The 14,449-nt window shown below is 45.7% G+C and overlaps 1 protein-coding gene across 1 annotated transcript in view; it reads left to right on the forward strand.

Moving 5' to 3' along the window:
* The first annotated feature begins 167 nt into the window (after positions 1–167).
* Positions 168–14,449, forward strand: part of LOC121657827 (RING1 and YY1 binding protein) — a 42,726-nt gene continuing 28,444 nt past the window's right edge. Inside the window, exons 1-2 of the mRNA XM_042013965.1 lie at positions 168–380; positions 1,209–1,334. Of these exons, the coding sequence (XP_041869899.1) occupies positions 349–380; positions 1,209–1,334 (158 nt within the window). The 5' untranslated portion in view covers positions 168–348. The remainder of the gene's footprint in view (positions 381–1,208; positions 1,335–14,449) is intronic.

A 14,449-nucleotide genomic window follows, 5' to 3' on the forward strand; every position in this document is an offset into this window, starting at 1 on the left:
CCGCTCCGGACTAGCAGCGCAGCGCAGCCCGGCGCCCTCCCTCCTCCCCCTCCCCCCTCGCTCCCTCCCCGGCAGGGCCGGCGGCGGGGCCGCCCCCATTGGCCGCGGCGCGGCAGCAGCTCCGCCCGCCGGAGCGGCGCGGCGCGGGGAGGGAGAGAGGGAGGAGGAGGAGGAGGGAGGGCGCCGGGCTGCGCTGCGCTGCTAGTCCGGAGCGGAGCCTGGCAGCGGCAGGAGCGGCGGCGCGGGGTGCGCAGCAGCCGGAGCCTGCTGGACGGAGGCAGCCCCGTCCCCCCGCCCTCCCTCCCCTCGCCTCTTTCTTTGTGCGCAGGGCAGGGGCGGCCCCGATCCATGGTCATGGGCGACAAGAAGAGCCCGACCAGGTGAGCGGGGGCGCGGGGGCGGGCGGGGAGAGGCGGTAAGATGGAGGGAGCGCGGCGCGGCCGCCTCTGCCTCTGCCCCGGCCCCGGCCGAGGGGATGGCGGCGGGTAGGCCCCGGCTGGCAGCCGCCGGCGTGTGCTCGGCCGCGGCGGGGGGAGGCGGCGAGGGGCGCCTAAGATGGAGGGAGCGAACAGGGAGGGGGCGGCGAGCCCGCGCCGCCCCGCCAGGTACGCGGGGGGCCGGGGCGGGGGGGGGGGGGCCGCGGGCGGGGAGGGAGCGAGGGAGGCTCCTAAGATGGAGGGAGCGTGGAAGGGCAGCGGGAGGAGGAGGAGGAGGAGGAGGAGTGCCGGTGTCTCCCAGCCTGCCGCCGGTGCCAGGGCTGGTGCGGTGCGAGCGCAGCCATGGCGGCTCCGCTCGCTCGCACTCCCCGCTCCGCGCACTCGCCGCTCCCAGACAAAGGGAGGTTTAACAAGGTGGAGGAGGGAACGCGCCTCCCAGCCCGCAAACTCGCCCACCCACCCTCCCACCCTCCCGCCGCGGGCGGGGGGACGCGGGCGGCCCGGCCCGGCGGGGCCGGGGCGGAGCGCGGCGCCCCCCGCACCTCTCCGGGCCCGGCCCCGGTCAGGGTTTGTCGGCTGCTCCCGGCCCCGCGGGAGAGCGGCGGTGCGAGCAGGCGCTGGGTTTCGGGGCTCTGTAACATGGTTTCTCATGTGTGTGTTTTCTTTCTCTCCTCCTCCTCCTCCTCTCCCTCCTCCTCCCGCCGCCTCTCTCCTCCTCCCCAAACACACACGTACACACACACGCTTCCCCTCTCCCTCCCCCTCCTCAAGGCCGAAAAGGCAAGCTAAACCTGCAGCCGACGAAGGCTTTTGGGATTGTAGCGTGTGCACCTTCAGGAACAGCGCCGAAGCCTTCAAATGCAGCATCTGCGATGTCAGGAAAGGCACCTCCACAAGGTACGTCCGCACCTTTCAACGCGGCTTGTGGTCCGCGCTGGGCTGCGCCGACTTGTTGATTTTTTTCGCTGTTGCCTGGATATCGGCTGGTTTCATCCCCTCTCTCCCCCGATGCAGTCCCTTCTGTCCCCGTTCAAAAGCTTGTGGATTTTAAAAATTCTCTTTCAAGCGTTTAATTGGAGCTGGAAGATGTGTTTCGTGGATGTGGCAGCAACCTGAATATTTTTGTTGTTCTGCGCTTTTTTGTTGTTGTTGCTGGTGTACAGAGAACCTTTTGGAGATGCACAGCCAGCCAGAAACGCTCTGACTGTGGTTTGGGGCAGGTGGTTTTCTGTGGTTTGGGTGGAGGTTTACCTGTGTTTTCTACAGGAGTAGAAATGACTGAGGATTAGGGAGTGAGAAAGGAAACGGCTGAAACTAAAGATGCCGTGAGAATAACTCTCTCCCTGAGATGTTGATCTCTCGGTGACTGTTGTCATCAGAAAGGAATCGGCTTTGTGCTCAGTGTGGGAATGGTGCGGGTTTCTGAAAGCTTTAGCTGTCAGGTCTCTCTGATTGCCTTGTTCCGAGAAACTGTGAAGGTCTTTATGAGGCGGTGAATCTGACATGGAATAGTTAATTTAATCTCAAAAAAAAAGCTCCCAAACTTGCCAGTTCTCAGTTAGAGGGTTCAGAAAGTTTGTCCTGGATGTATCAGTTGACGCTAAAGCAGGCATGTGGTGCTCTGCTTTCTTTCTTCTTGTGATTTGTTCTACCATGTTGATTTCTGATTTTTGTTAATATTGTACCTTCCAAATTTGAGTTCCCATTGCGGTGCTCTGCCAAAGAAATAGTCTGTGAGGTTTCCATTGTGAAAGGCGTCGTTTTCCTTGAGTGCAGCTGTGTATTGAGGTGCTCTCATCAGCAGGCTGTTTGCATGACTTGGCTGTCTTGGCTTGATTGACAAAGGAGGTGAAAGCGTGTTGGGTTGTTATTGTTCGCACTGTGCTTTAGACAATGTGAAGTGCCTACATTTTTAATGGGGAGCATGTTTTCGGGCCATTGAAACTCTCTGAGTTACAGTAACAGAGCGCTGTAGTGCTTCACTGTGTGTTTTGTGATGCACATCAGCTACAAGTATCTGTTCTTATTACAAAATGTACAGAGGTGTTGAACTCAATCCGGTTGTAAATAGCGTGGTTAGAGCATTGAGTAAGGTCCAGCTTTGGGACAGCGGTGTTCTGTGTGTACCTGGAGCTGATTCTTGACTTGTTCAGTCTCATTTTGTCGTGCAGCTGAACCTTCCCAGCACGTTTGATTGGTGTGTGTTTCTGTTTCCTTGGCTTCCCCGTTGGCTCAGGTGGAATGTGTTGCTCCTGCAGTCGCCTGGTCCCGAGCCGCTCCTCCGGAGCACGGCTGTGCAGTCCCCACACGCTCCCGCAGTGTCACACCACTGCCTGGGTGTCAGTGGGAGGAGAGCCCTAATCAGATATAGAGCCCAGATGGGATGTATCCTGTATCAGACACTGTTATTTTCATTGGCCACCATGCTGCTGTTCATTTGGAGAGCATCAGCCTGCTTTCACATGCCCTTACGTTTTTATTTTTTTTAAAGATAATTTTCAAACTGTTTGTTGCAGCAGTAGGATGGTTTGTCTTTTAAAGGGCCATTAAGAGCGATAGCAGTCGATGATTTCAGGTTAAGAGCTGTAGCCTTACTTGCAGATGTGATCCTCGGGTCTAGAACATTGTAATTCTGTTTAGCTTTTAATGGACCCTTATGAATGGCTTCTAATTTTAATTCATTTAATTCATCAGCTTTCTATTCATTTTTGCTGCTTTTAAAATTGCTTTTGTTTGTAGAATTTGAGAAAGTATTTAAAATATTCAATGGCCCATCATGTCTTCTTGCATATTTATATAATTTATGAATAAATATAACAGAAAGCAGGAGTGATTGAGTGTTGTGAGAGAGCATTGTGTGTTGGGAAGTTCTGGGAGGTCAGAGCTATTTGTGATGTTACTTTGAATGTTATAGTATGTGATGTACGAGTCAATGCCAGGAAATTATTCAGAATTTTTTAAATAAATGACTGATGTAAAGATGAGTTATGATTGATAATTTATTACTTGAAATATAAGGTGTCTGATGAGCTTGACTTTTAAGTTGCAATTTGACAAGTTGATGACACTTTTCCACAGTTAAAACTGCCTTGCTTCATTGTGACTTACTTCAATAACACTTACAGGAAATTTATCAAACTCACTTTAAAAAAAAACTCAACCAAGTAGTGAAAGACATGGTGAGGCAACTGTTTTTCATCAAATTATTGTGTTCAATCACAGCATGCCCAGGGTTTTTTTTTTTAAGATCTGGTATGACCTACTTCCCCCCTCCCTCCACTGTGAAACCAGTTATTTGTTGTGGAATTTACTTTGGCTGATAAATATTCTCTGATTTAAGAACTGGTGAGGCCCTTAGCTAATTCTCACCGTGTGTATATTTCTTCAGACTCAATATAATCTGTTGGCATGTGGGAGGGGTGGCTGGCAGCAGTTAGAAGTTTTATCTACTCAGATCCAACTATCCCCTTTCCCTAGGATCTCGTAAATGGAGCTTCAAACAGCAGTGAGTTTTAGAGTTGACCTGCCAAGTCAAAATCATTGTAGAGGCTAAACAGTTAAATTGCACTCAACTGTTTTTTCAAGGAGCTGTTTATAAATATTTCAGGTGCACTTTTAAATAAAAATTAGGTCAAATCCATCTCTGAAGAATTGTTTTGCAAAGATTACATTAAACCTGTAGCACTTGAGTACTGGATTTGTTACAGTATGTCACTAGCTTCCTTTCCTCACCTGGATTCTTGCTATTTTATGGTTAAACTTTTATCACTTTCTATTTAGGCAAGTATGTTGAGTTTTTTTTACTTCTGTGAGGATGATGGCAAAGACACCAGCTCTGTTCATCACAGCGCTCAGCTGGGTGAGATGATGATTTAGCTGGCTGGGGAGTGAGCAGTGGGCAGCTGTTAGCTGGGGTTTATAGTGCCTTATTCCTTTCCTGGAGGTTGTTATTGGTGTCACAGCACAGGGAACTGGTGCTGGTCACCACTTTCACTGGTGTCCTGTGGCTCTTCTGGTGGTTTGCTCTGGTGTAGCAACACCAGCTCCTGCACTCAGGAGAAGACTGGAATTGAAGCTTCTGCTGGGAAGTTTGCTCCAGAGATGCATGTTCCTTTCCAATATCCATTACTTCTTCAAACACGGAAGGAAAGTTTGCTTTGGATTTCCTAAGAATGCGAGGGCAGGATTTGGCCTTGTATTTCCTGTGAGTTCCTATTTGGGGGTAGGTGATGGCTCTCTGTTTCTATTTGTTTTTCTTAATGGCATTCTTGCTCCTCTTCTCCTTTGGTTCTCTGATGGTTTACATATATTGTGTTCCCGTACACCTCTTGTAACTTCCTCTCTCCTCCCAGGCAGGGCTGTGAAGTATTTCTACTTGGGATTGTTTTCAGACTTCATTGTGAAGGAGAGTATTTGCTCCCCTCCTTATGATTTCAGAGAAACTGGTTTTTGAAACTTTCTTTTTGGATGAATAGGCAAGCGATGTGATGTGGTGGAGCTTCTCTGATGTTATTTTTTTCTCTAAATTTGGGATGAATACTTTCCTTTTCCACACTCCACATCCTCTTATCATGAATGTGCCTTGAGTAGAGAGAAATGCACTTAAAGTCAGTGGAAAATGTGAAAGCAACAATTGTATGTCTGATATGCAAATTAACAAAGCAATGGGAGCTTTTAGTACAAATTTGAGTTGAAATGTGTGTGTCCTCTGCAAGGTATGAATTGAACAAGCATTTCTGTTTTATTTGTTGCTAACACCTGTATGCCTGAAGTGCAGGGGTTGGAGTTTGCATCAAATGATGTGAATGTACACTTCATTGTGGAGAGCCCAAGGAGTGATATCAGTAGTGCTTCACCCTTTTGCCATCCTTATTTTTGAGGGGAGACCGAGCTAAAACTGTTTATATTTATGAACTGAATTCTCTTGTATGGAACAGATGTCTCAGATACTGGCCTTTGTTTCTCTTTAGTTCTGTAGAAAATTCTCATGTTTGCAAGATCTGAACTACCACCTTGAAGGATGCAAACTACTGTCCATGTCACTATGGAAAAGTATTTTCTTCTGCATCCAAGCTGGGCTGACCAGAATAGGCACCAGATAGTCCTGCTATTCCTGGAATGAGGAATCAGGCTTATGATCCTGACCTTCATACAACTAATATGTGCCCTGCTTATTTGCCATGTGTTTGCAGGACTGTTCTGAAAACCCTTGCATGATGTGTGGTTGTGGTGTAGGTTGGAAGCCAAGTGGTTTACTTTGGTTCTGTCAAGTTAGCTTTCACCTGCATTAGGGTGGGTTTTATTTAGCATCATAGCTGGCCTTTAAGTGGCTTAATTTCCATAAAAGTGAAATACAGAACTTGTCTAGAAAAAAGCTGTTGTGGAAGTGATGTTGGTGCTTTTACTCTGGAATATTTGTTTTACTATTTGGCTGTTTAAATCTATTGTTAAATCATCCCTGTTTTTCCTGTTGATTGCTGAATTTAAATGGCTGTTGGATTAGGAGGAGTGAAGCATGGGCTCTATCAGCCTGGAGTTGTGCCATTGTTCCACTGGACCATCCATATCCTGAGGATGTGTCCCCTCAGGGACTGCTGTTCTGGTAATGGGGGTGCAGTGTTACTCTGCCTGGGTACTGCTGAGTGCTGGAATGCACAATACCTATTTGCAAAATGTTTGCCCACGTGCTGGGAGTTGCTGAAATCTCTGTTGTCTCATACCTTCTTTGCCAGCACTGCCTAAAAGTAAGTGGCTGTTACTTTGTGGATTTGGGGAGTACTTCTGTAGGTCTGGCAAACCCACCAGGGCAGAGGAGCCAAGGGCAGGAGCAAACACCATCTGACAAGCAGACAATGCTGATGGTTCACAGCAAATCCTTGATTCTGGGGCTGTGGTTTGACAACACACCAAGTTGGAATCTGTGACTTGTATTGCAGGACCACATGTGTCTCGGCCACATGGCTTGGAGTACTGATCCATTATAAACTGACTTCTGGTACAGATTCGTGCTACACTTATTTTTTAAACTAGCATGAAGTTAGTCTGTGAGGCTTCAGCTGAGCAGATGAAACTGTTCAGCTTCAGATTATCTGTCAGCCTGGTGCAAGCATAACCCTGGCATAAGATCTGTGTCTTGTACTTTGGCTGTTTGAAAGAAGTGAGAGTTGTGTCCTGATTTGCTCTTTATGGTGTTTGGCTCTGGCATTAATGATCTCATTACCATCACCCCAGGATTTCTCTTAGATCTCAGCACCTCTGGGAAATAATTCTCAGCGGGGAGAATCCTCAGTGTTGACGTGCAGCACCAAGGCAATACCCCTTTGCTATGGTTGTCAAATTTGGGTACCTGAGAAGCTGTGGGTGGCAAATGCAGTGGGGAGTATGGTGGTTCCCATGACTCACTTTGCTTCCACCACTGTGGTTTTTTCTCAATGTCTTACTAAGGAATAACAGCTATATCTGTTGTTTTCCTTTTTTTATTAGGGTAAAAAGATCTATTTGTTAAATAGTAAAATCTTCAGCGTGGATAAGGGGTGTTGATAATATTTATGTAGATTACCCGTTTGGGTTAAGTAATTGTGGGTGGTAGGGTTTAGTGTCAATCTCTGATTTCTCTTGAAGACTCTCTAAAGATCTAATGGATAAACTGCGACACTGAGCATGTTAATACATCACTGATGATATGCAGCGTGGATATTATTCATTTCTCCTTTCTTCCATAGGCTGCTTTTCTGGGAGACGGGAATCTAAATCAAAGTATGTATGTGCGTGTAGGAGGAGAGGGCATGCAACTCTCTTTTATTGCTGTGAGCAGACACTGCGTCCACTGGGATGCTGACCCCTGGCTCCCAACAGGTCCTTGTGGGGAACTGGTAGGCAGAGGAATGCGGAGCAACTTTCTCTGCATGCCTTTCTTAATTGCCCTGATTGTTTCATGTTCCCATCAGCTGCTGCTTCGGAGGGGCTGCTGCCTTTGCACGGCTCGTGGGTGTGTTTGCACCCTGATGTGGGGTTTGTCTGGTGAGAGGAATTGGGTGAACTGGAAATAAGACAGTGTGCAGTGTTGCCTGTAGTGATAGTTGAGAGGGGGGAAGTGGTGGATACAAAGTGTTTTCCCTGTGGCCACCCTCTGCTCCTGTGGCATCCTGGCTGTGTGTCCTGTGCTCAGTGTTGGTGTTCGCAGCAGTGTGCAGCACTCTGGGACTCTGTTTTGGCTGAATTTTTAGGTCCCTGAAAAAAATGCATGAGACCCAAGACCCTCATGAGGGGTGAAAGGAGTCAAGAAGTGTGCTGTGGGCTGGACAGATTGTTTTGGCTGGCTACACCTGGCTTTTGTGCTGTAACTTGGACACCCCTGCCATAACTCCAGGCAAGTTCACTGCTGATCTTGAATCAGGTGTTGCTTGTACTCTAGCTGCTTTGCATTATTGGTAGGCTTACTGTTCCTTGCTGTGGCACTGCTCCTTTTCTTCCTGCTCCATTGGGCTTGAACAAACAGACAGGTCCTTCCAGGGTCCCTCAGTGAGGAACACACAGGTTCATGGCACTTCTGGGGAGTCCTGCTGGCGTGCAGGAATATGGCAGCAGGGTGAAACACGTGGCTCCTGCATCAGGCAAAGCATGTGCTCTGCTTGTCCTTTATTTCACGTGCATCTCTCCTTGTCTGGGGAGTTCTTCTTAGGAGGAAACCCACTGACCTATTTTGTGGGATTTCAGGTGGTTCTGTAGGTTAGTGGGTTCCAGTCCTGTAATGTAGGTCACTTGCAAGGTGCGCTGGAGTTCTGTAACGCGTAGTTCTGACCTGAAATAAGATTCATACAAACTCTCTCCGTGGCTGTGTCTTGCAGCTGTAGTTTGCATCTTTGCACTGGGCTCTTTCTTCACAAGGTAAAAGGAGAAATTTGGGCATTTCCAGAGGGAAGGGGTCTTCCAGGAGGGTTTGAGTACTTATTTAAAGTGTGCATGTTGCAGACAGGTAAGGGCAAATTACCCTTATTGCCATTTCATGTTAAGGGCACAGCAAAAAAAGCAGACCAGGAACACTGAGTAGCCCATCCATGCTACCCTAAGCAGATGTCCAGGATTACAGGATACAACAGAAATAGTGTGGAAATGCCTCCATTATGTTTATGTAAGTTCCTTTTACAGCTGACATATGCTAAATACATTGATTGTCTCTTTGTGCAGACAGATTTCCTTTACATCAACCAGAGGTCCTTTTGTACTTTTTTGGTACATCTGGAGGTACAACCAAATCCTTAACATTGCTCTTCCCATAAACCAGCTGTTAATTAGGAGCATGTTCTTTGTAGCAGAGTGCTAATTGGTACATCAGCAAAATCACTGCCTGTTAAACATGAGAAAGATAGTAATTCTGACTGGCTCAAATATAAGTGAGAGGGAAAAGCATCCCTTCTCTTCGCTGGCCCAGTGGGTTTTGTTTGACTGTTCAGTAGCTCAGTGCATTCCAAATGTGAATCTCAAGTATTCCCTACAAAACCCAAATCTAATTGGTTAAAACTGGGTGTTGCTTCGGTAGTATTTTATTCCTGAAGTTCTCTCTGTGTTTCTGACAGTTCAAAGTACACCCACAGCCAATCTTCTGTTAAGTAATACTGGAAGTGCACAAGGAAAAGGGCCCACAGGGATCTAAAATATTGATCATGAAACCAGGAGACCTGATTTTGAACTGTATGTGGTCTTCCCCGAGACACTGGCCTGGGATTGTGGAGTACACCCTTATGCCACAAGGATCAACATACTAAAAATTTGGAGAGGGACTTTTTACAAGGGCATGAAGGCCAAGGGGAATGGCTTCAAACTGAGCAGAGGGCAGGGTTAGATTAGGTATTAGGAAGAAATTCCTCATAGTGAGGGTGGTGAGGTCCTGGCACAGGTTGCCCAGAGAAGCTGTGGCTGCCTCATCCCTCGAACTGTTCCCGACCAAGTTGGAAGGGGCTTGGAGCAACATGTGATAGTGGAAAGTGTCCCTGCCCATGGCAGAGTGGTTGGAACAAGGTGATCTTTAGAGTCTCTTCCAACCCAGGCAATTTTATGATTCTCTGGTCAGAAGTTCCAAAAACTTTAGTTTTAGGATCTTACCAAATTGGTTGTCTTTAAATAAAATGGAAGCAAAACAAGTCAGTTTTGGATTTTGTTTAGGGCTAAACAAGGAATAAATGTTTAAACATGTTTTCTCGAGCAGATTGTTCATAGGGATTTCAGAGTTATAATGAATTGTTTGTAACATGCAGAGGTGCTAAGTGAGACAAAATATCTTGCCTGAGATAAAGCTGCCTTCTTCAGATTTATATTTTTGAGTAGACAGAAGTGAGACTGATCATAATCTAAAATATTTTATCTGAATTAAATTATTTTTGTGCATATGGAGCTGTGTCTGGGTAATTCATGTGCAGATTCACGTGGTCGATTTGGGGAGGGGGAGAGAGGATGCAGAACTGCTGGGATTTGGTGGCTTCAGTGATGTAAAGTTGATCAGAAAACTGCCCAATGAGTGGTGAGTGTTGGTTATTCCCTGCACCCCAGTCCCAAATATGCAGCATTTTATAATAATTTTATAAATTATAGGAGTATTTATTAATGGAATAGGATTGCTCCCTTTTTTTTGTTGTCCATGTAGTAAATAAATACATGGAAGGATTTAAATTTTCTTTCACCTCTATTTGCAGATGACAGTGGGGCTTGTATGATGTTAATGTGATTTAGGTGTAAGAGATGCTGGAATTCACCCTTTAGCAAGTCAGCTAGCTAAATATCCTTGGGATGCCGTTTTTAATCTGTATGATTATATTCACTGTCTGTGTTATAATTTGATCGAGAAATTTATGTGTATGGTATGTGTTTCATTCCTTTGTTTAATTAAAAAGAAAAAAGATCTAGTTTAGCAGAAGGACATAAATCTTACTTGTCCTGGGTGGACAGAGCATGCTGATCTGTTCAGGTTGCTGGAAATGTGTGTCTCTGCTGAAATATTTGGCTCTCATTATATATCTTGGAGCTCTTATTCTGAAAGTGCTCTCACTGTTTTTTTCGGAAGTGGCACTGAGCACTTTCTCTTCCTGAGATGAGATTTCAATAAGCGAGGCAATACATTGATGGATGATGGCCCTGTGATGGAGTCAATCAGCCAGTGCAGTCATTTGTCTCCTGGGGATACAGGGTAGAGCACATCATTAGCAGCAGAAGGGGAGGCTTTCCTCTGTAATGCTAATAGGACCAGGGAGCTGGTTGGTGCCTGTTTGCTGCCACTGCTCCGTTATTACAGGTGCCTTGCGGAGAAATAAAACCATTTTCATTTGTTATCTATGGGTGTGGATCAATTTAACAGAAATACTTAATAAGCTTTAGGAAATGTTTGTCATTCAGCATAGTACTAGCAATTTGTAAACCTGCATCACGTGAAAATGCTGCCCATAAAAATGGTGAATTATTCTGGGGGAGTTGTGTGTGTCTTAGTGGTTTTACACACAAGTAGCTTGACTTGTGGAGAAAAGACTGGCAGCTGCCTGATTGGAAGGACGGTGGGTCTTAGTTGGAGGAAAAGTGTTGAAAGGGAAGCCTGTGGGTTGCAGAAGTTACTGCAGCAGTGTGTGATGGTGCTGGATTTCTGTCAGAGCAAAAGGCAAAGCATGAGGCAGAGAGGGCGAGTGACTTGTCCAAAGGACAGCTGGGTCTGTGCTGGTGCGTGGCAGCAGCACTGAGATGGCTTCAAGGTAGCTTTGTGTTTTGGGCCTCATCCAGCTTTGCCCAGGGAGAGTGAGTTAACCTGCAAACTGCTGTTCCTCCATGGCTGCTTTGCTCCTGTCTGGGCTCTTGGGAGGCATAGCCGTGATCCCATCAGGAGCTCGGGGTGGGCAGGAGTGCTCCTGTTACAGGATACAGGGCTGCAAACCTTGCGTAAGCAGAATCTGTGTGCAGAGATGGTCAGTTCCAACAGGGCACACACGGAAGCTGTAAATGTTGGGAGGAAAGGGTTATTCTGAGTGGCTGGTGGGTGTTCCTGTACCCTCCAGCGCTGTGAGCAGGGTGCTGGCAGCTCGGGCACTGCTTCTTGTGTGGGGGAAGAAAAGAGTTTTAACTTGCTGTGAATCTGGATAGTTAGGTAACTCACCTGCACAGGTTTACCTCTCTGTCAAGTAAATGCACTATGAAGTCCACATACAGCTTGTAGGAGGTAAAGTTCATTTTTAGGAAGCACTTCAGGTTCTGAAATGTCTTCTCAAAAACTGCTCTTGAAGTCAAACCTAACAAACTGTGTTTATCTTCCTTTCTCTGAACTGTATAGATAATGGTTAAAAAAATAAAGAGCAAGGGCAGCCAGAAAGCAAGTGATGTTGGGCTGCTGGAATTGTGTAGTGGGTACTTTTTGTACACTTCATGTCTCTCATGTACAGCGATGTCTTCGCTCCTGAAGTGTGGAAGGAATGTGGTACTAAAGGCACGGGGTTGTCAGAGTTGTGCAATTTTACATAGGAGTTAGCAGATCAAGGAACATGCTTTGTCAAGGGTGTGGGAATATAGGGCTCTGGCAGCAATTAAGAGTCATTAATTAAGCATACTTATTGCCGGATGTGAGTCAAGTTTGTTGTAAATTGCTTAACTTCTGAGGTCAAGAAGATCTGATGCATCCGAGACATGCTTTGTTAGTGTCTGTGGGACTGTGGGGCCGTCCACAGGGACGGGCTGGAATAGCAGAGCTCAAACTGTGAAATTTTGAGCTTCATTAGATGACTTATTGACAGTGACAGTTTGGCAGCACCTCTGCCAGCTGGGACCACACATTTGCATTCAGAATTGTAGACCTGTGAAGGGTTCCTTGAGGCTCCTGGGTTGCATCATCTGGGAATGTACAAGTGCATGCCAGGAATTTACACTGCTGGCCTGAGAGACGCTGAATCAGCATTCAGAGAAAAAACAGTGAAACCTTCTGGTAAGGAAAAGCTGTCCTGTCCCTATGAAGGGGATGACTTCTTTTCCCAATCACAAATTAAAAAATTGGTAGAAAAATCGATGACAAACAGAACACAGGTAGAATATCATGCCCATGTGCTGCATACCTGCCCTGTGAATGCATGGGAGATCACACCTTCACGTTCAGCCTGTGCACTTACAAAGATGTAAAACATGAGGACAGTCTCACTTCTTGTGTCTGAAAGAGGCATTCCTACTGCCAATGGCCCAGCATGCCAAGCAAGTAATGGAAGAAGATCCATTATAATGTACCTGTTACAGTTCTCAGGGTCTTCCCTAGTGTGCAGGGACAATGAAGGACTGCACTGAGCAGTAGTTTGGATTTATTTCCATCTCTCTAGTTTTTCCCCTCTTGCCATTTTTTTTGAGTTTTAAGCCAGACTGACTTTCCCACTGGCACTCTGAATTCAAAACTCTGAAGTTGTACAGCTGTGTAATACACTCACTTGTTTATAAAAGCCTGTCACAAGCATGAGTGGTTTATTTATTTTTTTTTTTTTCCACAAAGGTGTAGTGTGAGGAGCAGGTTTACTTAGTCACGGGTGTGGAAATACAGACATTGTGCTAAGAAATGAGTTTAATAACAGCTGGTTGCTTTATTTCTGAGTGTGCTGGCATTTGCAAGTCTGTCTTGGTTCAACAGGTAGTTGATGCTTGGGGAGAATGTGACCCTTTGCCCCTTGAATTGATTTTTTGAGTCATGTCCGGCGGCTGCAGAAGTCAGTGCAGCACTTTGCTGTCAGCTGCAAGGGCTGGATCAGGCCTCCGGGATCGATGCGTTGAGAAGCAAGGGAATAAGTTAACATAAAACTTAACACGGTTGTCTTTTGTGATCTTGCTTTTTTCCAAGACTGTTTGTTCAGGTAGATATTTTTAATAGATAAAGATTTGAGAAATGAGTTAGGACTTCAGGGAGTAACGTGGTCTGTGTCCATGTAAGCAGAGGGCTCCTCAGACTGCTCGTAGCTCTTGGTCTTCCTAGAGCCTCTAAAGTTTGAACAGAGCCTGAGACTGCTACAGTTCTGGATCTGGTTCTTTTCTGTTTGTTTTTGGGTTAGTTTTTTTAAAAGAGAGCATCTCGGTGACCAAACATTTTCTTGTTTTCAAGCAGAATGAAACAAAATACCCAGGAAAACCCAAGAGATTTACCAAATTTTGCAGAGCTACAGTTTTCAAATACGTGCTCACTGGTATCAAAAAGATTATATTCCTTCTCCCTGGAGTTGTATCCATGTCTTTGCTTGTATAGCCAGCACATTATTAGTAGGTAAGACAGGTCGATTACTGTGGCTTGTTGCTTTCTTTGCTTGTGCCAGTTCAGGGTATTATTGTTAACAGCTTTTAAAGTAAAGTTCCTCCTGGAAGAATTGCTGGCTCCAGGCAGAAAAAGTTTTCCAACCAGTTCTGAGCTACCAGGACTGTTGCATTTTTTGAAATGCTGTTCGTCACTCCACAAAACTGCTGCAAGTACACCTTGAATCATGAATAGCCTGAAGAGCATCCTGGGGGTAGGGAGACATAAATAATTGTTTAATTGCTCTGCTGTGTAGCTTACATCATGTTGAGTATATAGAAGGGACTGATTTTAAACAGTGTTTTACTGTACCAATTCTCTGAGTCTGAGATGAGCATTTATCCTAGTAAAGTTTAATGTGGTGGTAAGCAAGACATGCCAGTGTGTCTTGACTTGAGTTTGTTAATAAAAATGTTGCCAGTGTCTCAGCTTTCAAATGTTTAGTAATTATGCTAACTGAGGTCTCGAAGAGTTTTAAAAGGAAAACAACATTCTATTGGAAGGAAAAACTTAGTCATTAACACGTACAAAAAGTTAATAACTATTTTTATATTTCATTAGATTAATGAAAAAACATGTCATCTGTGGTTGTTAGCAGATACAGCAGAAATCCAATAATATATTAACATTGTTTTAATTAAGAATACATTGTTAATTCTGAAGATTCACTTTTGACATCCGGCTCTTAGGCTTGAAATAAATGTCAAACTTGGGCTTTTTTTATACC

This window comes from Corvus kubaryi, unplaced genomic scaffold (genome assembly GCF_017639235.1).
Source record: "Corvus kubaryi isolate FWS band 111438036 unplaced genomic scaffold, C.kubaryi_AGA036_p1.0 136, whole genome shotgun sequence".
Taxonomy (NCBI): domain Eukaryota; kingdom Metazoa; phylum Chordata; class Aves; order Passeriformes; family Corvidae; genus Corvus; species Corvus kubaryi.